Here is a 24,180-nt window from a genome sequence, read left to right as displayed (position 1 = left end):
AAAAATCAGAAATTTTATTTTCAGTGTTCATATTGTTTGTGAAAGAATATACACAATTGCTAAAGATATAAAAAAAAATTTAAATTGAGTTAATCTTCCAATTATTTTTCTTACCATATAAGCTAAATATAGACTGGTCTCTGCTCCGTTTTTGTAGTTGTGAAATGTACTAGTCTCCATTGGTCACCAGTTGAACATTCGCCCTCATTATCAGCAGCTCATTTTCCTAACTCATTTCCCCAGCAAATGTTCCTACACTCTAACAGGTGGAGAACGTGCATATACACTAAAAGTCTGCCCTTATTCTCCTCTGTCACTGTCCAGATGAACTGCTTCGGTCGCAGGTTTAGACGCACAGTTCCCACTCGTGGCAGCAGCAAAAGTGAGCTGGTCCCCTTCAGGACCCCAAGGATCAACGGATGGTCGTGGCCCCCTCAGCCCCTTCAAGTGGTCGGGTGGGTGGTGTACATCTACCTCACCGTAGTCTCCTTTGGGATCTTCATCCCCCTCCTGCCTCGGCCATGGAATGCCATGAGCTATGCTGTATCCTTAAAGCTGTCGCTGCAGCTGTGGGTCTCTTTTAATATTTGAATAATCAACAAACGTTGGACTCAGCTAAGAGTTTGTTTGGACTGCTATGGAAAAACAAAACAAGGGTTTTATTGTGTAGCCTGCTTGTATGGCCTCCAGTCATACAACACATTACTCTGTCTCCTTTTCTGTGCTCCTTGTTAGACTGGATCAGTATGTTCAGTGGTCTTTTTGTTACATGATGAACACTGCATGATGTCAACACACTAGATAATTTTACTCGAGCGTCTGAAACCAAAGAACAGCGGATTTTCACAGATATTTCCCCCCCCCAAACATAAAGTGTGCAGTTATTTGTTCCATTTTTTTTAAAGCTGTATCCAACTTTGCAAGCTCAGACTTTAGATATATATAAAAAAAACAATTAAAAGAATAAAAATAACTCCAAACGCTTGCATTTAGTCTTAATGGCTGTAATGTATAATCAATGAAAAAACTGTTCCAAACAAACACATCATGTCTATTTCTCCCACCTTGTGCCATTTCTCCCGTCTCTGCCTCCTGTAGAAAATTCATGGTGAACTTCAAAATTTAATATTTTTGAAACTTTGTGGATTTTGGTTTCTTGCATATTCTGCTGCAATTCTCAGACATCGCTGCTATCTTCCGTAACTGTTATTTTCTCAGATTTCTGGCTCATTGTTTTTGCTACACTTTTTCACTAACATTGCTACTGTGACTATAGATCCAGCAGATCTGACCGTTCGGGCCAAAAAGAACTATTCCTCTCCTCTGCCTCTTTTTGACAAGGCAAAACAAGCACATGTCATCCAGGACCTTCACTGTTACCTCTGTGATGTCAATGTGTAGGTATCCCAGTCAGCAGCATCTACTGTGTTTCAACATTATTGATGTCATATCTTTACATTTCTGTTGCCGTTAGTTATTGCGAACAGATATTTGATCTTATACAAAATCTTTTCGTAAATCATCAGTACTTTTAGAATTGATATTTGGTTAGCAAATAGTGCTAGCTAAGTCTGTGACATTTAGCTATTAGTCTGATGTAGGTTTTGTCTAGATACTTTCTCATAAGAATTATGCATTTATCAGCTTTCAAATATGAACAATCTGTGCATTGGTCTAAAAATGGGCTCTTTAGTTCAGTTTTCTGCTATTGCGGTTATTAGCTGACAACCACTGGTCACTAACTAGTTTATTAGTGAAAACTAATTGATTGAATTTTATTTAAGTAGATGGCCCTGACCTTTAGTTGCTTTCATAAATGTCTTGCATTTGGGTTTTTTATATATACCATTGTTTGTGGTTGTAACGTGACATAATATGGAAACGTTTAAGGAGTATACCGTTGCACAACATTGTGTGTGTGATTCTGCTTGCTGACGTTTATACTGTTTTTGGACAAATGTATCCATCAGTTTTTCTCAGTATGTTTCACTCATTCTGCAGACAGACTCCAACTCGACCATCTTGGACTGTAGCTAGCAACAGCAAATCTCTGAACTCATCCAGGACCAGCAGCATGGGCCGGTTCTGGACTTCTGTTTGCCAGTTGCAGTCCAGGACAGTTGAATTTGGAGACCTTTAGTAGAAATTCACTGGTGAGACAAAAGTTAAAATGCAGGAGTGAAAGCACTAGACAGAGAAACTTAAGCATTCAAATTGAAATCCCTACACATTGGATAATAACTTTCACTTCAGAAAGTATTAAATGAATTATAATAATATAGTATAATATATTAATTGTCTTCTAGTGGCCCCAAAGTGAAACATTGTGGAATTTGCAACAAATGTGTGGAAGGCTTTGATCATCATTGCAAATGGTTGAACACTTGCGTGGGTCAGAGGAACTACTGGTAAGTTCACGAATTGGATAAAATAAAGCCAGTCATGCTTCATAAGCAAACTCTCAGTTTTTGCTACTTTCAGGTTCTTCTTTGTGGCGCTAATTTCAGCCATCCTAGCAGTCTTCATACTCACTGTTGTCATCTTGTTCATATTTGTTCAACATTACCTGGATCCGCACATTTTACGGACTCATCCACAGTTTGGGAGTGAGTTTGACGTCTTTCATGATGTTAACGCCATGATTTAAAAATGTTGTTATAACTTCTCTTTTTCTTCTTCTTTTTGAAGCAATGCTGGGGAATACAACGTGGCTGGTGTTCCTGCCATTAGCTCCTGTAAAGACGAGTTCAGCTGGTCTCCTTACATTAGCCTTCGTAACGGTTCTGCTCTGCGTCGTCTGCATGTTGCTGTTCTGTCACTTGCTGGGATTTCACCTTTACCTGTGTAAGAGAAGTGGTCCTTTCTTTTTATCTCTTCTTCCTCTCCCTGTCAAGAGCCCTCACTGTTTCATCCTCCACCTGTTTTCCCACTGGTTTCCCAGTTTACAAAGGAATAAGCACATATGATCACGTAAAGAACAAGCGAGAGAAACAAGACAGAAGACAAAAGACTGAATCTAAAAGTGCAAGCGCCTGCTCTTTGAAATCTTATACATGCTCACAAGAGGTAGGGACTTTATTTTATGCTAATTATTTGTGTTCAGTCCTTCCTCTAAAGAAATCTCTTGTTTTATAGAACCGAGACGCATCAAATAATTGTGAGGAAACATTTTCACAGAGTCCAGGGTAATGATCCATCTCGGCACTTTAAAGAACCATCAGATGGTTTTTACAGAGATCGCTAATGTTTTAACTTTCCTGCAATTTCTTCAGATTTGCCAACACAAATCAACTTTCCTGCAGGCTGTCAGACTCTATATGTATAGAGGTAACAGTATTGACTCACTTCTACTTTTTGGAGAAAAAAAAAAGAAAAGTCCATGTACACTTTAAGAAATTCAGCTGTGTTGCATTAAAATTCTTCTTCTTTTTCTTAGCTGGAAAACTTTAAGAAGTCTGCAGAAAAAGAGAATAGTTTCAATTATGGGACAGAAAATCCAACACAGAATGAAACAAGTATACTTTTTAATATACACACTTACATTGACTGTATATGCACAGTGCCTTGCAAAAAATATTCATATCTTATGATAAACATAGCTTAAAAATAGCATTACAACCACAAACCTCAATATAATTGATCATATTTGTGATCTCAGACCAACAAATCTGAGCAGTTATGAGCCTGCCTCATAATTGTAAAGATCTTCTTTGAATATCTTTTAGCTCCATTTTCCTTCACAGCAACTCTTACTATCCCTATCTGTGTTAAAAGAAAAAACATCACCAGCGTATGATACTGCCACCACCGTGTTTCAGCTCTCCTGCTGTGTTCTTTGGTCTTCATGATGCTTTTTGTTCAACTAATTTTCTCAGAAACCTCTGAGGCTTTCACAGAACAGCTGGATTTGTAGTGAAAATAAATTACATTCTAGTCGACTCTGTTGACCAATTAGTTGTCTTTTGAGGATGGTTGGTTGCATTACATTGAATTAAGGGTAGCAGAGTAAAGAGATGTGAATACAGCTGCAAGGCTCTGTGTTTTCCCATTAAGCACTGATGCAAAATTAATTAAATCTCTATGCCATTTCTTTGTTTTCTATTTGCTAAGTGTGAAGGTTTATTCTACATTAAGCACAATATTGTAGAAAAAAATAAGAATTTTTCTACATATTTTACTACTTTTTTTTTCTCTCTCTTTGTCATTAAGGGTCGATGTCAATGAGCGTCATCATGAGTCCGAAGCCTGACAGACATGAGGAAGATCAGGGAACCAGTGAAAAGTTAACTCCTGAGGCACAGGACCCTCTGGGCTGCTCAGTTATGGCTCAGGATCCTACATCTCAGTGACCGTCTGAAAAGAGATGGGAGCTGATGCCATCAGGAACAAGTTGCTGCTTGGGTCAGAATTATTGGTACATTAACACTGTAACCCTAAATTGATAGTTATTTTAAGAAATAATTGAAACATGTTTGATTTAGTGTAATCACGGTAGACAAGTAGATTATAGAGGCAGACTTTGTTAGACTTTGCACACATCACAATGATTTGATATTAGAACTTCTCATATTTTGTATCAATTTTCTTATGTCGTTTCGGTCTAAGGCAGTTTTGGGAGATATTTATGTTGGTATTAAGGACTGGAATATTTTGTCCTTTTTATTTTTTATTTTTTTATCAGTTTAAGTTCCTCACTTCAGATTCAGTCACTTGATGATCAATTATTTAATAACTTCTTTAGCTGAAACCCAAAACCACTCAGTTCTTAAGAAGTTCTAAGTCTTCAAATGCTATCTTTTCAAAAGAACAGTTAATTATTGGTTAAAGTTTTTGGAAGCAGCAGTCTTCAATCCAAATTTCTCCAGCAGTTTTTTTCTTCCACTGTAAACACTAAACCCACCTGAACAATAAAATTGAAATCTAAATGTTTTTCTGGTAATCTCTTAGCCCGCTGTTAGTTTGAGGAACAGCGAAATAAGATATCTTCTGCTTGTTTTGTGTCATTTTTTTTTAATGACAGTTATATTTTGCACAAAGTTGGGTGAATTGTTCCTTTTCTGAGTGTTTTCAAACACACAGGGTTACATTTTAGGGATGCCAATAATTCTTCCCTACTTTGAAAATATGCTTCATGAAACTGAAGCACCACATTTTTTTTTCCGTATGTCGATGAAGAGTGTTTTGGAGCTGAAACCACAGTTGCTAAACAGATTGGATGTGGGGTAGAGGGGTTGTTTTGTTTTGTTGTTTAACTTTTCAAAGAATATTTTGTATGATTTAATGTGCATCTATTTTTATTTTTTGCAATGTGATTTTTTTTTTTCCTTCAAACTTTTCTTAAAATATTTAAAGCTTTGTTTGTACAGAGATTAAAAGAACATCTTCTTATACTGTAACTTTGCTTTTATTACACATTCTTATTTTTTATTTTTTTTAAATGTAGTAATTTTTACCTCTGGTGTGTGCTAATTGTTTGTCTGGTACACCTGAATGTCCCCACTGAGGGGCTATACAGGACGGCTCTATTTTGTTTTATCGAAATCCACATGCACATCTGCGCGTTGACCACACGGAGGCGCGTTTGAATCAGATTGAACAGCCAATTATGTCATCCGTGATTACAGTCTGCTCGATCTGCTTTCATCATGATCAACCATGCCACCGTTCTGAAGTGTTTTCACCACTTCCTGCTGCATGCCTTTAAGATATACATTTGATGTGAGGACAGGAAAAAAAGAAAAAGAAAAAGAGATGCTTCACCATAAGGAGAGCAGGGATTACATAACCTCCATCCATGTCCAGGACATCATACTTTGATTGCGTAATAACCTCAGCGCACTGGACATCAAGAAAGAAAGGTTCAGAGGGCAAGTCTAGAAATGCTTCAGCCAATAGAAGAAAAATATGATGAAATATAAAGACAGTCGCTGAAGATAATTCCGTTTGGTCACCCACAGTTCAGAAATTAAATCGACTCCAACGAGGGTTCTGATAAATACCAATTTACTGCTGTGTGCCTAATGCTCTGTTTGCATATTAGCAGAAATAAATGTAAATACAGCTTGAATAAAGCTGTTTCTTTCACGACGTCCTCCATTCATGTTTACGAGCGCTGCTCCGCTGTTTACTGTAGCAGCACAATTTCAACAACAACGGCTCCTCGCGCACGGTGGCAGCCAATCAGCGGTCTGGTTTCTCTTCAGCATCTCGCAGGGGCTTGAACCGTCGGGCAGATTTGAGATCACGCAGCGGGGGAGGAAGGAGATCTGCGAGGAGGATCGACGCGCAATATTATGATTTTCTGAAATCGACAGGGAGCGCTGAAGGATTACGTCACTGGGTGATCGAAACGGTACGATTGATTGAAACTTGTACTAATGCGTCTCGTTTTGGCTTACATGATTCATGCACGAATACAAGTACAGCTGATTGCAGAGTCCTGCATGTCTCTTTTGACTGATTTTTAATTAGCTCTTTTAAGGCTGCCAGGTCATCTCGGTACATTTTTTTTTTCATTTTTGCATTGGCAAGCTTCTATATGTGGTCCCACAATAACAAACGGATCACGTGGACTCTGTGTGAATCTGACATTTGCACATTTATGTAACATGTTTCTTTCTGAAAATGCGCTCAGATGCTCTTCAGTGCAGCAGCTGCGGCCATATTCAGTAATATCAACATGATGAGCTTTCTGCCACAGTGAAGGGTCCTCTAGTAAACATCATTTACGTTTCTGAATGATACAGGGGCTTGTATGCTGTAGCCTTTACATCAAGCTGCTATTTTGTGTAGGTGGTTATATAATTATCCATGAAAAAAAAAGTTCCCCTCCCTCTTATATTAGCTTCCCGAAGAATGAAGGACAGGATGTTCTTGTGTTTATAGGGACCCCTGGTAAAAGTGTGTAAAACATACCCATCTTTTATAGCAGTATCATGAGCTCACTAAAAAAAAGAAGGAAAGTATTATTTAGGCATAATTGTTTTCATAGAAGTCCTTCGAGGCACAATTCCTGGTTCTGTTCTTAATATTGTATACAATTAAACAGCACCTAATCTTCTAAAACATTTAATTGTGCAAGTTTTAAGCATCATGAGAGAGAAGAATCTGTGACCGTCTCTTTAAATCCAACACGATCCTGAGTTCTTGCTCAACCTATCTTCTCTTTAACTAATGGTCTTTGGAGCACTCCCATGTGGATTTGTTTTTATGTTTTGAATCATTAATCCTGCAGAAATATGCAATAATCAGCTGTATTTACAATTTTATTTAAAATGTATAGTATTCCAAGTGACACCTGATATCATATACCTAAAAAGGTTCCTCACACCTTCATTTTTTAACAGGCCCACAGGATCACAAATCCTTCACTGTGCTCCACAGCAGACATGAGATGCCTTTACACACATTCAACCTGAGTTTTACATTAAACCCACTTGGGAAGTTTGTTGCTGAAAAGCTCGATCTTGTTCTCATCTGACATCCTTGTATAGCTTGGGAATTTTTTTTGTGCTTATTTTTGCAATAGTAGCAGCACAGAAGAAACTTTTTTTTTTCTGGACCTAAAGGGTCTTATGGAGACACAGGATCCCCAAAGATTCCACTTTTTTTCCATATTTCACTGTGGAAACATAAATTGCGACCAACCCCGTTTGTCACAGTTCAGGCTGTCAAACTTTCTCATTTATACATACGAACAGACAAGACATTCCACTTTCTGATTGATCACACATACAGTACCTGAGTGGCAGGTTCTCTTGTCCTTCCTAGTTTGAAGAGTGGCTATGAGCAATGATCCTCTGTGTCACATCATATTTACATTTCATGGAAACAGGATGATGATGTTTATTACTGTTGTTGCCTCATTCAGGACTGACTAAAGGCTGAGGGCAGCTTGGTTCGGACCGTAGCTGATTCTTCTTAAATATCAGCGTTGTTTACAGATAGCTGCAAACATCATAGATATGTTTACAGCTGTGTAACTCAGCAGAGTGCGCTACATACGCAATTGCTGGAAGCATTAATTGAAACGGGACGTGAAGAGCATGGAAAAAATAACTGGTGGTGTTTGTGGAAACAAATGATTTTCGATATTGATTTTGTTTATTTCTTCACCAGAGGCATCTATCAAAATGAAAAGGTTGAATTCATAAGATAATGATACTTCACTAAAAGATTTATTTATTTTAAGACTTTCTTCTCATTTTTACCAGGAGTGCAATAAGCGTGTCCATCGCCATACTGTGATCACATCATTATACTGTAAAACTGTTTGACAGCTAATTAATGATAGTCTATTAATAGCTCATTAATAACATTTGTAACCAGATTTGGCTACAAAGTAAAAAAGTCTGTTTTCTTCTTACTGCTTGCCTGAAATAAAGACATGGCGACTTGAGTTTGTCCCAGATTTCAGCACAGCTTAACGTTGCGCTGGTTCAAGAGCCTATGGGCTCTGTCACAAGCAGTTAACCTCAGAGTGTACTGTAAATTATCTCGTTTTTGTTGGTGATGGCTCAAATCCCACACATCTTTCTAGAATCAAGGGAATGTTCTCAGAATAAATAGGGACCGTAGATCCATATTTATTTGGAGGTGGAGGGGGAATTAGGAGAGTTTGAACTCCTAAGCAGCCAAAACCTTCTAACGTCCAGTCTGCTTTAATCAAAAATAACCTGGGCTCTACTTAGAGCTGAGTCATGCTTCTCCCAGCAGACTTTGCTTCATCTTAGCTGTGTTGGGGACTCCTTTGTGTGTCTGATCATGCATCTTTTTTTTTTTTTCTATTTTTTTTTTTTTTAGTAAAATAAAATAATTTCAACAGAACCATTGTGCTTTCTCATATGCTGCGCTTGTGCTTCTTGGGATGCGGCTGCCAACAATAACTGCTGCAGTTTGTTTAAAACATCTCTATATCCCTCTGCCTGCCAAGATATTTCAGTCGCCAAGCAGTTTGGATTACTGGAGAGACGAGAACTTGGAGACAGATTGTTGGTAATCTTAGACTTTGGGCTCAACTTTATGATTTTATTTTTTTATTTTTTTGCTTTTACATGCTGTGCAGAAGCAGAGCGGAGAGGGGACTGTCGTCAAACTGGGCATTGACTTGGAGGCTGTATTTAGATTAAGTAAACCTTGTTTAATAAAGAGGCTGGGATTGTTGTGTCTTTTGTTGAAGCATGCTTGCCGCTCCTGAGTGAGTCTGGTTGTATCATCGATTACATAAGCATTCAAGAGAAATGGATAGAGGAGCGCAAATTACAAAGGACATCACTTTTCTGGATTTAAAGGTGAAGTAATAATGGAACAAAAAAGCTTTAAAAGAATAGTTCATGATTTTTGAAGTAAGGCTCCCTTAAAAATGTTATAGGCCACTAACCTCTGACCTCCAGTAGATAATCTCAACCGTTGCGGTGTCTTCATTTAGGAGTCATCTAGATCAGTTGAACCTGGAGGCTGAAATTAATGGCTAAACTGATAAGGGGCCAAGATTTCTACTGTATGTTAGTTAGTCCTTTTTCAGTCTTATCAATTTTGGCATATTTCTATTTTATGAACCTTTAGCCCATTCTTACGCTTGCATTGGTTGGTTATTTACAGACAGGTTGATAATTATGTACATGGGAAATGAAGGCAGGAGGCAGTGCACCACCAATGATCTTTCTGTGTTAAACTTGTCCTGTGAGTCTCTTGGGTATCATTTCTTCTTGGAGAGAGTCTGCATAAGCGCTTGCTTTGTTTATGTTTTGTGAATGTTATTTGACTATATTTCACTTCCGCATTTTAATTTGAAAAAAATATACAAATAAAGTTTTTAAAAAACATGTCCAGTGAATGGTGCGTGTCTGGGTCACAGTAGCCGATGGAATAAAGCTGTGTTAAAAATATTAGTATTACAACCATTGAAGTAAATGCTGCTTTATTCATTTTTTGCATGTGCTGTTCTAAGTTTGTGGTTTATAAAGGAAATCCGGTAGTTGGCCACCACCTTTAATCTTAATTTAATGTGCAAATCATCATCATCAACTGTTTTTCTATATGTATCACATATGTAGCAAGAATAAACACAGAAGAGGTTTTGAAAAAGAAAGAACTACTGTGCTAGATGCAAAATAAATTTAAAGTCAGTCTTAGCTAAAACTTGTTTGAAAAGATTTGTCATCTTTTCATTATTTACATATCTTTTTCACACAAAGTTGGAAGATTCAAGGTAGATGTAGAAAAAAAAAACTTTGGATTTAGTAGATTATTTTAAGTAAATGTGCTTACTGTGCAGAAAATGATGACTTTTTGTCATTCTGCTTTTTACAGATTGACACTGAGAGTTTTGTAAGCTGATGTTAGCTGGTGAGTTAGCCAGGCTAGCTGCTCTTGTGGCTTAACACACACATGCTGCTCTAGCCTGTGTGTCGACTGTAATTTCAAGCAAAAAATACCCTAAAAACAGCAACGGGTGGTGTTCTTTTAGTTTCCATGCCCTTATAAACATTTCACTGTGTAGGAGCAACTGCAGTGTGTGCCAGAAAAGGTAAGGGAGGGGTAGTGAGGTGTTACTTCACTCCACATAGCCGGACAAGACTCAAGTCACTCTTGCGTTTTATAAAAATAACCTTTAACAGCATAAATGGAGGAATATTTTTGCGATTTTGAGACCATAACTTTTCTATTTATTTTTTGGAATACGTTCATACCAACCCATCCTTACTTCTCAAATGTTTAGCATAACTAGTTAAAACCTGGACACATCTGGCTTAGTCCTGTAAGTTAAACCTGTTTCAATTTGCAGCCGTGAACGTCTGATAAGGTCCCATTCCAGAGCATCTGTCTGGGAAGGATGCTGCTCTGGACAGAAAACAGATGGGATCTCTGCATGCCCACTCACTGTGGTGCCCTGGCGGAGGTGTACACTGTCCTCCTGCTCAACCACTCGCACCCATCACTTTGACAACGGTGACATCACTTTGTGAGCTAAACACCATCTGCCAAATTAGCAGCGCAGTCTTTTCTCTTTGATACCGATGCATTTCAGTCTGTGTGTTTCGTTTACCTTCTCGAGCAAATTCAGTGTTTTTTTTGTGTGTTTTTTTTGGTTACGGCACGCCCATTGTTGCTATGAATAGAAGCAGTTCAAATTGGGTCAGTTTATTGTTAAAGCATTCATCTGTGCAGTGGAGGGCCAGAAGGCAAGCGTATGTAAGCATGCTGTCATCCAGTCGCAGATTTGTCTGGAGATTTGCCTCTAACCAAATGGCAGCTCATTTGTATGGGGCAAATTGGAGCAGAAAACATGGCACAGTTGTAAAATGATCATTGTGCTGATCAAGTTTCAGTGAAACGATGCGGTCCCATAAAAAAAAACAAAAAGATATGTTCGATTGCCATGTCTTTTTTTTTTAAATGATTCAAAATGACTGTGTGCCCTTAATGTTAATGGTGACTCTTTCATGTGTTCAGAATGGTGTTGCTTAAGGAGGGTGAGCACTCAGGCAGCTGAATTGACTGACAATAAATTGGAGGAGTGGAGTGAAAAGGCTTCTTTGTTTTCCAGAGTTTCAGTCACTGTTAGACCAGCACATGCAAACACACAATGTGCTCTGAAGGCTAAATTATATTAATTTAGTATCCACTCTAAATTAATAATTGAATGCTGATGGAACTCAGTGGACACACAATGTTTGAACTGTAGCCTCACTGCTGCTTGAATAACTCAGAAGACTCTGAAAGTTTGGAATATTTAAAGATACAATCATTTGACAGATTTTTTTTTATTTTGGCTTAGGCTTTTCCTTTTTTTTTAAGCTGTTCATGCCATTTTGTTCCTAGTACAGATTTACAGAATTATGAAGTTCAAAGTTTTAAACAAAGGAAATTGTTCTTTCCTGTGTTTCAAATTCTTAAGCCTGCTAAAAAAAAAAAAAAAGCTTTAACACTTCTGTCTGTTTCTACATTTTTATTAAACGTCCAGGCGATTTTAGTTGACACAACATACAGTTTATAATTATTTAGACATATGAACTTGGAACGCAAGTTTGATTCTGTGGATTTTGTAGAACCACACTCACACTGATATATTAAAGGCATATTAGCAAGGTGCTAAAACAAAGTACGCTTTTTGCAGCCATTAACGAGATCATGTCATAATGCTGGCTGGATATTTAAACAACTTTCTATGGTTGGTTTCTTAGCTTTTCTATGAACTCTACCGACGCTGCCAAGAAGAAGGATTATCCGACTGTTGTTTTGAAAACCACTGCATTTGTATGTTGGTTTATCATCAGTGCACCATAAAAGGACTGGTGAAAAATCAGCCTGAAAAGCCCATTTAAAATGAATATATTCTGAGGATTCACAGGGGAAATAGAGCAATGACTGAAAACCCATTCGGTGTATAAGTACTATTATGGCTTTATGTCTGCATTTTTGTCAAAGTTATTTATACAGCTTGGTTGCAAAACCTTAAAGCTGAAGGGATGGGTTTTAAACATTATCATTCATTGCATCTAATCTATGTGAATCAATTAACCTTTAATATATGTGATTAAATTAGTTAACTGGAAAAAAAAACAGCACACCAATTTGCTCACACTGGCAATAAACATGGTATTTAATAATACTGTTGCATGATATTCTCTCATCCTTTTTCTCCACTGCCACATACATCGCTGCATGTAAGAATTAAACATTTAGCTGGAAAATATTTTTCACCCCTGGATGTGTTTTATACTTGCAAACTGATTATCCTTAAAGAATATTTGTGGTTTTTACTTCACCTTCACGATTATTCATTCTGACCTGTGGCCTGATTACATCAGAACTAATAATTGTATTTGTGTCCTCTGGGCATCATCCAAAAACATCTAGTTCACAAATAAACTGCTCGTATTGTTATCGGAGCCCCCGCCACTGCATGCTTCTTTTCTACAACTCGGTTACGTCCCAATTATTTACCGATCTCATGGTTTCGTCTAATACCTCTTACGTTCTCTGTGACCACAGTTTCTTTATTACATTGATATTTTTCCTCACATGATGTCATCCTCTTTCTCTATTACTCATGTTACCATCTTCATCCTCATGTTCAGGCTGGATTCTCTCTGTGGGTCATGAAAGACCAAGTTGGAGAAAGAAGGTTCGTTTTTTTTTTTTTTTTTAGATCAATTAAAGTGCTCTATATATAAGCAAGTAGATCGAGTTAAACAAATTTATGTTCAATCTTGGGGTGTTTTTATTGAAAGTAAAATGTGGAAATCTCTAATCGCTCCGTGCCCAGATGTAATGTTTAAATCCTGATTCACAAAGCACCTTTTTAATACTGGCTCACTCTATCCAGTCATTTTCTGTTTTTGAAAATCATAGGCAGACCTGCAGAAAGGAAAGGAGTATAATGGTGACAGAGGGATAATGTGTCATAAGGGTTAAAGACCCAATAATCAGACTTTAAAATTAATTAGGATTTAAGCTGCCTAGTAAACGTAATTTGGTAAGACATCTTTGCAGTTTGACCAAATGTGTTTGCTTTGTAGCTACATCAGGATTTCTAGGTTTCTTTGTATGAATTTTATTTTATTCTGTGTTTCAGTGCTGTCACATTGAGGCCTTAGGAACCTCTATCTCATTTGTCTTGGCACAAGTGTTGGATGACATATGACAGAAAGCTCTGCCGTCAATAGTGTTGCTCTGCGATGTCACCATGCGTATGTGTTCAGAAATGGGCATGGGGTCAGACTGAGCAGCCACTCGCACCGGACAATGGGTTCCTAGTGTCCATAGCTATAAATGCCATTATTCATACACATTAATAATCTCTTCTGTTTTCTCTTATAACGAGTGGCTTAATATAATGGCATTATGCGCTGTCAGTGTGTTGCAGTTGAAAACGGGAACTTTTCTGAGTATTTAAGTGTACTTAGTGAGGTCACAGTTGAGACTGTGGGTCACTTGGTCACGGAGACAAAGCCCTTCACTTTTGCCGCGGCCTCTCGGGGGTGAGTGAACGCTCTTTACCAGAGACTTAGGGGAGCAGATGGTTTGATCCACAGAAAGTTGCTCTTTCTCTGGATTGCATGCTGGATTTATATTTTTTACTGGTGACTGAGAGTACGCTATTTTAGTGGCTTTCGGGTCAAACCTTCATTTCTTTAAGGATGCTGTGCTGAGTATGGGAGCAGCAGAAAGGTGAGCAGAAACCCATCAACTGCAATTAGAATATTATGATATTTTCCTATAAATGTGCTTCAGGCAGGACTGCATTACGTTCACACTGTTTCTTTTTACCACCTTGTACGAGTATTAATAGCTGACTTAAGGAGGAATGAGGCTGCTGCTCTTTTATTTATAGATGCAAATCAGGTTTAGAGAGGAACCCCTCAGCTCAGACTGTGTGAAGTCATCCTGAGGAAAATAGAGAAAATAAGCAAACCAATGCCAAAAAGGAATATTATACTAAGGCTTTGATTAGGCAACAAATAATTTCAATGTCAACCGTAATCTTCTTTATTTGGAGGCTGTTGAAGTTAACACATTTGTTCCACTTTGATTTTTGGATGTTTCTCTGCACAGTGGTGTTCATTACATATTCAGATCAGAATCACTTTAAGATCATGATTGTTGCAAAAAAAAAAAAAAAGATTGGGAGGTTGCTTCATAAAATTTGGTTGTTTTCAAACTGCTTGGTTCTTTCCATTACTATGATGTAATAACTTGAACTGCACATCTTAAAATATTAAGCTGCTCGTTTTTGTTGTTTGTTATAACCAAAAATGGAGCCTCTCCACTTTGTTGCAAACCCAGCTGCGTACATTTTGAGATGCATGATCAGGCTTTTACTCACCGGTCCTAACTTCTTGTTCTCTTTCTGGTCTAACCTGCAAAATTCTATTTTGACCAATTTAGTTTTATTTTATTTTTTTAGGTTTTCTTAATGGAAGTAGCAGTTTTGAATCCAATAGAAAAATAGATAATTTCCAGGTTTATTTTTATCTTTTAGTCAGACTCAAACAAGGCGCTTCAGTGTACTTCATATTCCTCTCTGTGGGTTTAAAGACATGAAATAGCGGGAGTTCTTAATTTGGTGTGGCATTCTGATCACTGATTAGAGACACTATTAAAACTTAAAAACAGACCGAAGAAACTTGCCTCAATTATTTTTGGCAATGCATTATCTAAAATGATTATAGCTCTATCAACTGTTTCTGGAGTTTTATCCGGCATGACACTTGCAGCTCCACTGTTCAATAAACGCATATTGTGTTCTTACTAATGAAGTTTCCATATGGAGCAGTTTGCTCAACAGTTAGGCTGATGCTAACATTGTTTGTCTCTGATCTTTTAGTGTAGCTCCAGCCTCCGGTCTATCGTGTGGAGACAAAACCCACAGAAAAAGGTTCTGTTTCATACCACTTTGCTTTGAATCTCTTTGCAATTTAATGACTAGTGTCTGAGCTGTGGTTAGACTCAACAACAGCTGTTTAGGCATACTGAGCACAGCACTCAAAGCAAGACACCTGACATAAAACTATAACCGCCAATATAGCCTTTCTTCTCCACAGTGAAAGACATTTTAATCAACAAAAACTTTTAAATTCTTCGGGCAAACCTAAAAACATTTGCAAGCTGTACAAAAGAAATAGGCCTTTTTTCTTAAAAACTGATTGTGCCCAAATGGTTTGCTGGCTAACACTTTGGGTGTCACTGTCATAAAATCACACAGATAGCAGCCCCAGAAGCAGGTAGTGAGAGTTGAGTCTAGTTAGGACTCACGTTGGACCCATTTCAGTTCATTTTTCATTGTACTTAATTGTGTGAATGGGATGCCATTCTGTCAAATACTGTAAATTAGCTTATAGTATAATATGCTATATTAATAAGTTGCTAAATAAGTATGACTAAATTCAAATTCAAAGCAATGCAAAGTATTGCTTAAATACTTTGCAACGTTAAAACGTTGAGTTTTAACGTTTTTAAACTCAACGTTAAAAAACGTTGAGTTTGAAATTTGATTAGAGTGTGACATCTCGACTACAAACGATCTTTGCCATATTGTATTTGTAGAAACATGACCGAGTGAGCGCTCTTAGGAGCAAACTATCTCTTACTTATTTTTCCTCTGTAACCTTGTCAACAAGAATTTAGGCAGTTAGAAGCAAACTGCTCACGAGTACTCTGTATGTACTTTGTACACTTTGAACCTTGTAAAAATGTCGTCTTTGTAAGTATTTACGTGTTTGGATGACACTCAAACATCTATTGTTGTTGTTTTTCTGTGGTTGATAAAATGTAGAGCAGAGTACATAATTGAGTGTAGCATTTATTCTTACTTGTGGAATTGACAGCACGTTGAAGTAGCTCTGTCACTTTCATTGCGATTTTTTATTTATTTTTTTGACATTTTAATTACCGCATTTCTGGTGGAAAATCTGCCTTTTGGAGGCTGGATTGTTATTTGCTATTACCCTTTATAGCCTGCACATTTGTTATGATGCATAACCATAGCAACAAGATAGTTTACAACAGCACCTGATTAATATAGCAAAAGCTGGAAGGGCATCAATAAGTTTTTGTCCATATTATTCACCAAGCGAGTTCACCAGTGTTATTTTGTAATGCATGCGAAGTCATCATTTTCATTGTTACTAAGCACAACACCCCAATGCATTTGTAGCAGTATCTGGTGATTTTTAATTACACTTCACCCTATGCTACACTGCCATCGCCGCTCTACCACAGAAAGCAAGACACTGGATTTGTATTCCATAAATGTCAAAGTTTCATATATCTCCAAAACAAGACCTCCTGTTGGAAAATCAGATCACAACATTTTCTCCACTCAGAATATAAACTCCTTGTTTAGAGACAACCTCACAGTGAGAAAGTAGTCACAGGAAGCTCAAGAAGCTCCACGGGGTTGTTTTGAGGTAACAGATTGGATTGCTCTGTGCCACCGACATGAAGAGGACCTTTATGCCATGACTGAGTGTGACTGACTCACGTCTGTGTGGACACTATTTCCACCATAACAGTTAGATATTTTTCTAATAACAAACCTTGGATGACCAGTCATCTGAAGGAACTGTTAAACAAGAAAAAAAAGTCTTCAGCTTTCTTTATTAACAAGATCTGAAGAATATTGTGTTTTTAAGTCTATTCTCCTTTCTGTTCTGGCCTCTGTTTTAACTTGTATACTATCGTAAATCACCCCCATCCTAATATTTTCTTTTTTTTTTTTTACAGCACAAGAAGAACACAAAAATCATCTAATACAAGCATTTCACAGGACTCAAATTCCTTTTCAACCATGGGAGACCAGAAGTAAGTTTCAGTAGTCATCTATTTAATCTAACATATTTTCCAATGACTTTCTCCTTTTGACTTATTCGCCCTTAAATTCTACAGATATTTGTTAATCAGTTTCATGTTGGTGCCAGAACTTATAAGGCATTTGTACGCTCATCGTGAGTCTGGGAACACATCTGACGTTTCCAGCCCAGCAGGAAAATGTTGAAAACACCTTACAAATTGACAAGACCAAAAGCAAGTAGTGACTTGACCTCAGAGCATGATTTACTTTTCTTTTTTTTTTCCCCGTAGAACTGTTTGGACTTGCGCACAGCCATGCAGATATGGATTAGATCAGACCTACAGTTGAAACCAGAACTTTACATTCACTGAATAAAAAGACACTTTTTATTTCTTACAGTTTGTGGTTAAATCAGACCAAACTTTTCTTGTTTAAGCTTAGGTAGAATTACCATAAATATTTTTTTTCCAATCACATATTTTATTCACTGTTTGTTCTTATTTTATCTAACAAGTCAATGATCTGTTTTCAGAGGGGCTTTAGTAGATGTAAATTAAAGATTTCCAGACGTACTTCTCATATTTACAGCGTGGCCAAACATACTTTTTCCGCCTGCAGAGACAACATAGACGACTTTAAAGTCCAGACAGCTAAGCACCCCAACATGAGCGCCGTCCCTCTACGGCCACACAGCGAACACTCTAAAGACCGAACATCCAAAAGGCTTTCGACGGAGTCTAATGGGACCAGTGATGGAGGTATGGGCTCGTCCACACCAGTGGAGATCACCGCTCTGGAAGAGTCCTTTCGACGCTTTGCCATCCATGGTGACACTCGCGCTACCGGCAAGGAGATGCACGGCAAGAACTGGTCCAAACTCTGTAAAGACTGCGGTGTGATCGATGGGAAAAACGTCACCCTCACTGATGTTGACATCGTTTTCAGCAAAGTCAAGTAAGTAAGCCATAAATCTCACGTTAAAATGAAAACATAATGTTATCAGTGCTCTTGAATGTGACCGTTTATTCTACAATTATATATGCCAGACCCTAAAAAAAAGGTACACTACATCAGGCATGTTTGTGCATTTATTTTTGGATTCAATTGCTTTGGAAGAACTGATTGCTCCAGATCAAGGTAAGATGAAATCACTGTGAGCTTATTATAGACCAAGAAAGCTCACGGTCTTCATTAGGTACTAAATTATGACATCTGTTCATGTGTTCGTTTAATTCAGATGAAGCTATCCATCAGAAAGCAGCCAGAGCTAAAGGCCAGACATGGCTCATCTTTTATCTCCTTAGGCTTTGCTGATTCATATTTTAACGTCTGATTTTACTGATGTAGAGTCGCTACAACAATGATTGTGACCTCAATATCGTTTGACAGCCAAAGAAAAGGGTTTAGCAGCACAACTTCATCAAGTGCACAGGGCGCCCATAACTGATTTGTGTTGATAAACTGAGTTATTACCAGGGTATTTTTTATTTGTCTTTAGCCATAAATATGCTATCGCTAACAGAGTATGTGCTAAATAATTTAGAGAATAAGGTTTACATTTAAACATATACAGCACAGACAATTTAACTAAATCCTGCAAAGTTTGCATTTGTTAATTGTAAAGTTTGTTTTGCTGGTGTTTAAGAATGTATTTGTTTTTAGCAGTTTTGATGTCTATGGAGGTCCTTAATAAAATAAATAGAAAAAAAATTATTCTTATATTTTATGTTAGTTAAATGTATTGTTTACAGTTATTAATAGAAATGTATGATATGAACTTAAAAGTCTGACATATAGTATTATTCTGAATAATATCAGAATAACACTGATTATTCTGGGATTAGAGAGAATAATAATAAAAGTGATAATGAAAAATTAGGACTTAGAAACCCATTGCAGTCTTATTGATAACAGGCAGTACCTGAATATCAATGCATAGCCTGTCAAACACAAATGCTGCTCATATAAAAAGCAACTGCCCATTTAAATAATAATAAAAAAAAATTACAGATTATTCAATATTACTATACCAAGACACCACATGCATTAACTAGTGCAGTTGTATCACTAAACAGCACACTATAGACTGTATTTCATTTTAATTCTAAAGACATTGGTATTTCTGTTCTCAGAACCAACAGTGGAAAAAAAAACATAATCCTAAAAACTAAATCCTAAATTAAACACCTGGCTTTTTAAAATGCATAATTTGACTGAGTATACATTATATACCTGGATAATCTTTCTTTTTTACTGAGAAATTAAAGGAATACATGTCAAACATGTAGCTTGATTGTGTCTTACTTTATTTTAGTCATTAATGTTCATTATATCCATGAAACCTAACCTTTGCCCTTCCTCACTGTTGCATCAAGTCAAAGCAATTTTTGTTGTTTTGAGACACCTACAAGGACACCATCTCTCTGTTGGCATGGGAATGATTTTCTTGGCAAGCACCAAAAAGCATCTAGAGGGTGACTGTGCAGCTTTGTTTACACCCTGATCTGTTGGCCAATACTGAGAAATGTGCCAACAACGTTCTGCAGAATCACTGCAGAAATGCAAGAAACTAAAAGCAGATTCTACATATTTTTAGGCTTGGTGGATTTGCGCTCTTTTGCATACAATAGGTATTACATGTAAATGTTGCATCTCAAATGCTGAGTATTATCAGGTACACCCACCCACAGTATATTGTGAAGAATACTGAGGTATGATCAGGAGATGTGTGTGCAGTTCAGAGCCTCCCAGGTGAGCAGAGGGGCTAAGTTTTGAGTAGATTCTTAATCCAGGCATATCTGAGCAGGGGAAGAAGAGTCTCCATTCTTGATCTTTACACCATAAATGTATTTTTAACGGGCGTCAAAAGTGTATTTATTTCATACACATACACAACTAAACTCGCATTGGCTAATCGCAGTACGGCTCAGGGAATATGGCAGTGTGCTGCAAATGAAGGTCTGTCTCTGCTGTAGTTCAGGGGCAGAAAAGCATAGCATAAGCCATGGGCGACAAATAAATAATTCACAATTAATTAGTATCAGCATATGACAGGGGATTTATTTTCTAGGGTTTCTCATATTTTACATTTACTCCTTATTGGGCCTGATACTGCTTGGCTTTTTGAATGGTTTCCGATGCTTTTTTCCGTTGCTTTTTTTTCTCTCGAGAAAAAAGCATCGGAAACCGTTCAAATGTTGAAGACCACTTACAAGGATGACGCTATGTGTCAAGGTCAAGTTTACTCGTGGTTCACCCGCTTTAAAAATGGTGAAATGTCAATTGATGATCGACCGCTTTTTTCCCCGAGCAGGAAGCAAAACTTCACAGCCGCGCGCTGCTCATAAAACTTCTCCATGAAGAAAAACGGCGGCTGGACAAAACAGCTCTTCCAAGAAAATTCACTGCGGGTAGACGAAACCTTCCACATCAACGCCGCTTGGCACACTGATTGGGAAGGCGTGGATGAACAAATAACTAGCAGCAGAATCGTGTACTATGAAAACTGTGCATGCAGCAGCGTTATTCTGGAAACTTTTGGGTACCCCCTCCTATATATATATATATATATACAATGGGGAACAGAGGATGAAGTGCTGGAGGTACCATCATGGGAGGACAAGCCCCTACATGGGATGTAACACCGACAAATAACTGAAGTGGCTGACATCAGGAAATCCTACCAATGGCTGGAGAAAGCAGGACTCAAGGACAGCACAGAGGCTCTCATCCTGGCTGCACAGGAACAGGCCCTAAACACCAGAGCAATAGAGGYTCAGATCTACCACACCAGACAAGACCCAASGTGTAGGTTGTGCAAGGAGGCCMCTGAGACAGTCCAGCACATAAYAGCAGGGTGCAAGATGCTGGCAGGGAAAGCGTACATGGAACGACATAACCAAGTGGCTTATTTAGCAACCAAGTACTACACTCAAGATCAAAGTGGGGAACACCCCCAAAGGTGGTGGAGAATAACCGAGCTAAGATCCTGTGGGACTGACTTCCAGAACCAGACAGAAAATGGTAATGGCGAACCAACCGGACATTGTGGTGGTGGATAAACAACAGAGGAAAGCCGTTGTGGTGGATGTAGCAATACCAAGTGACTACAACATCAGGAAAAAGGAGCACGAGAAACTGGAGAAATACCAGGGCATCAGAGAGGAATAGGGAAAGACCTGGAAAGTGAAGACCATAGTGGTGCCTGTGGTCATCGGGGCCCTCAGGGCAGTCACCTACAAACTGGAGCAGTGGCTAAAATAGATCCCAGGAACATCAGACATCTCAGTCCAGAAATGTGCAGTTCTAGGCACAGCCAAGATACTGGAGGAGGACCCTCAAGCTCCCAGGCCTCTGGTAGAGGACCAGAGCTCAGAGGATGAAAGAGAAAGAGAGAGAAGGGAATTTTTATATATATATAATATATACATACATATTTTACATTTACTCCATATATATATATATATACATACATATATATACTGTATACATACATATACATACATACACATACATATAAACCACTTGCCATTTCTTGTAAGAAACTGAGCATGTCAGCCTGGTGAAACAGAAAAGAGAGAGAGAGACGTGTTGCAGAAGCAGCAGCTGAAAGTCCAGCTTCCTCCCTGACCGTAGACGGCGTGAAACAGACGCACAGGATCAGATGTTCACCACCGAGCGATCTCCAAAACAAAACCACCACTGGGTCACCGAAAAAGTCAAACTGATAGTAAAACTCAAACATTTCTTGTTTGCTGTAGTTTGTTGCTATGACAGCATGGTTGCCTGGGGAGATCGTTGGCTTTATAGGCTGTTGTTTGGGTGATTTATCTCCACAGCAATGGCTGTTTGTGTTTGTGTTACTAAGGGCTTTTAACGTAGCAGTGAAACGGGCAAAAGGCGAGTTAAACAACTGAAGTGCTCTCAGAGCAGCAATGATTGATGGCCTGTGATATTTTCAAGGTGTGATCTGTTACATGGGAATTCAACACCTTCACAGATACTTGGTCGTATTCTGCAGGTTCAAGGGACTGTAAGGAGGTACAGTAAGAGAGAACTAATGCAAACATCAAATCTTATGTCTTTTCCCATCTTTTTAAATATTATACTTTGCATTTAAATCCCAATAGAATACACTGAAGTTTTAAGAAAATGTCCCGGTATTTAAAAAGCACCATTTAACTAGTCTGAAATGGATTATAGCTACATGCATTTTAATAGGATTGCTGTTAATTATTTTAGATTTTCAATGTAACTAGACATTTAATGGACCCATTTGTCCTTTAAAGTGTCTTAGGATGATTCATGTTGTGAGCCTGCAAGGTGATAAAAAATAAATAAAATTGAATTAAGCCCTTTCAATCTGTTCTGAGGCCTGTTGATAAAGCAAGCCTTAAAAGCTGCGGTTTTGTCGGAGCATCACCAGATGTTTATGTTATTTGAGATATCACTCTACCTTTCTTCTCTCGTTTTGTTTCAAGATAACAGGAACGTCTCATTCGTTGGAAGCAAAAATACCGAAGTCATTTACATAGTCATATTTTGGGGTTTTATGCTCACATAGTTGCAAGTATAGCTTCCCCAAACTTAAACTTGGTCTCCTTCTGCTCCAACTTTTCAGGAAGAAATCCTGTCGAACCATCGTGTTCGAAGAATTCAAAGTGGCACTCGGAGAGCTGGCTCGGAAGAAATACAAAGAAAAGACTGGAGAGGATGCCGAGGCCGAGGTTTTCAAGTTGATTGAGGGGAAGGCGCCGGTCATCGCTGGAGTCACGGTAAGACTTCATCCGTCACAAAATTCACGTCGGTTTCACCGGCAATCATCATTGTGACTCGAACGCTGTGCAAACCGCTCCGCAGAGAGCTGTGGCCTCGCCCACGGTGAGCCGCCTCACAGACACCACCAAGTTCACGGGGTCGCACAAGGAGCGTTTCGACGAGACCGGCCGAGGGAAGGGGAAGGCCGGCCGGGTGGACCTCGTCGACACTTCGGGATACGTATCGGGATACAAACATCGAGGGACGTACGAAAAGAAAGTGAACAAACCCACCGAGGGCCGACCCATGTGAAGGCAAAACATTTCCTCGACCGCTTAAGATGATTTTCTACAGAGTACTCCTAGAAAGCACAAAATACAAGCTCATACATTTGCCAGCCCATTTGTTTTTATGTGTACGTCTGTGTGTAAGAGATTTAAACAAAAAAAAAAGAAAGATGGTTTTTAAACTATTCTCTTTGTGTGAGAACTGGAAAACTGTTTACATGTATTTTTACGAAGTCATCACCAGCTGGTACATTCCTGTCTGATACCGAGTTGCTGCCAAACACTGAGAAGAACCAATGAGAGGGACTGCTAGAGCCTCTTACGATAGGGCCCCTTAATATTTAACAAGCACAATGAACAGAGTGCCAAGAACAAAAACAGAACAGTTTGATTTAAAAGAAAAAAAAAATTGCACTTTTTTTTATTTGAAATATTTCTATTACCCTGTCTGGTGAAAGAATGGTGTCGGGTTAAAGATGAATGGCCCTCTTTCTGTTTGACACAGATATAACTGCTATTTGTTTCGAGAACTTTAATCCCTCATTTCATCTTCAGTTCTTCCCCCCCCCACTGCCCCCCCCACCTGCACTTATCAATTCTGTGTTTAGAAAGCCTGCTGTCCAGTTTCTAAGTTTCTTTCATAGACTCACTAAATAACGCGGAGGTTCCTAAAGCCGTTTGAATAATGGAAACACACATTTAAATCGTGTGCATATTTTTTCCAAGAAAATCTTGTAGGAAATTATTGCATCGGTCCAATTATCCTGATTAGACAGACGAAAAACATTACACCCACAAAAAGATCTCAAATTAAGTTACATTTTTTTGTTTGCAAGAGTA

The 24,180-nt window shown here is 38.3% G+C and overlaps 2 protein-coding genes across 9 annotated transcripts in view; both read left to right on the top strand.

The window, feature by feature from the left end:
- zdhhc11 (zDHHC palmitoyltransferase 11) overlaps positions 1-5,388 on the top strand; it is a 7,937-nt gene extending 2,549 nt beyond the window's left edge. For both annotated transcript variants that reach the window (XM_008432552.2, XM_008432551.2), the window contains exons 2-11: positions 325-543; positions 1,219-1,397; positions 2,307-2,408; positions 2,482-2,606; positions 2,689-2,844; positions 2,942-3,066; positions 3,136-3,185; positions 3,273-3,327; positions 3,437-3,515; positions 4,210-5,388. In XM_008432552.2, coding sequence (XP_008430774.1) covers positions 325-543; positions 1,219-1,397; positions 2,307-2,408; positions 2,482-2,606; positions 2,689-2,844; positions 2,942-3,066; positions 3,136-3,185; positions 3,273-3,327; positions 3,437-3,515; positions 4,210-4,349 — 1,230 coding nt within the window. In that variant the 3' untranslated portion in view covers positions 4,350-5,388. The remainder of the gene's footprint in view (positions 1-324; positions 544-1,218; positions 1,398-2,306; positions 2,409-2,481; positions 2,607-2,688; positions 2,845-2,941; positions 3,067-3,135; positions 3,186-3,272; positions 3,328-3,436; positions 3,516-4,209) is intronic.
- A 462-nt stretch (positions 5,389-5,850) lies between these two features.
- tppp (tubulin polymerization promoting protein) lies at positions 5,851-23,505 on the top strand. Of its 7 annotated transcripts, none has more exons than XM_017309543.1 (6): positions 13,765-13,985; positions 15,332-15,382; positions 17,230-17,307; positions 17,915-18,250; positions 22,917-23,070; positions 23,156-23,505. In XM_017309543.1, exons 1-6 carry the CDS (start codon positions 13,849-13,851, stop codon positions 23,363-23,365), a joined length of 966 nt encoding a protein of 321 aa, XP_017165032.1. In that variant the 5' UTR covers positions 13,765-13,848; the 3' UTR covers positions 23,366-23,505. The 7 variants fall into 7 exon arrangements, with proteins under 7 accessions (XP_008430778.1, XP_017165032.1, XP_017165033.1 ...); XM_017309545.1 differs by lacking the exon at positions 13,765-13,985 and adding an exon at positions 14,017-14,175; XM_008432556.2 differs by lacking the exons at positions 13,765-13,985; positions 15,332-15,382 and adding an exon at positions 5,851-6,352.
- Positions 23,506-24,180: the final 675 nt, after the last annotated feature.

Source organism: Poecilia reticulata, linkage group LG16, assembly GCF_000633615.1.
Source record: "Poecilia reticulata strain Guanapo linkage group LG16, Guppy_female_1.0+MT, whole genome shotgun sequence".
Lineage (NCBI taxonomy): Eukaryota > Metazoa > Chordata > Actinopteri > Cyprinodontiformes > Poeciliidae > Poecilia > Poecilia reticulata.
The sequence above is the reverse complement of the archived record's forward strand: the minus strand, read 5'-3'. Positions and strand labels throughout refer to the sequence as shown.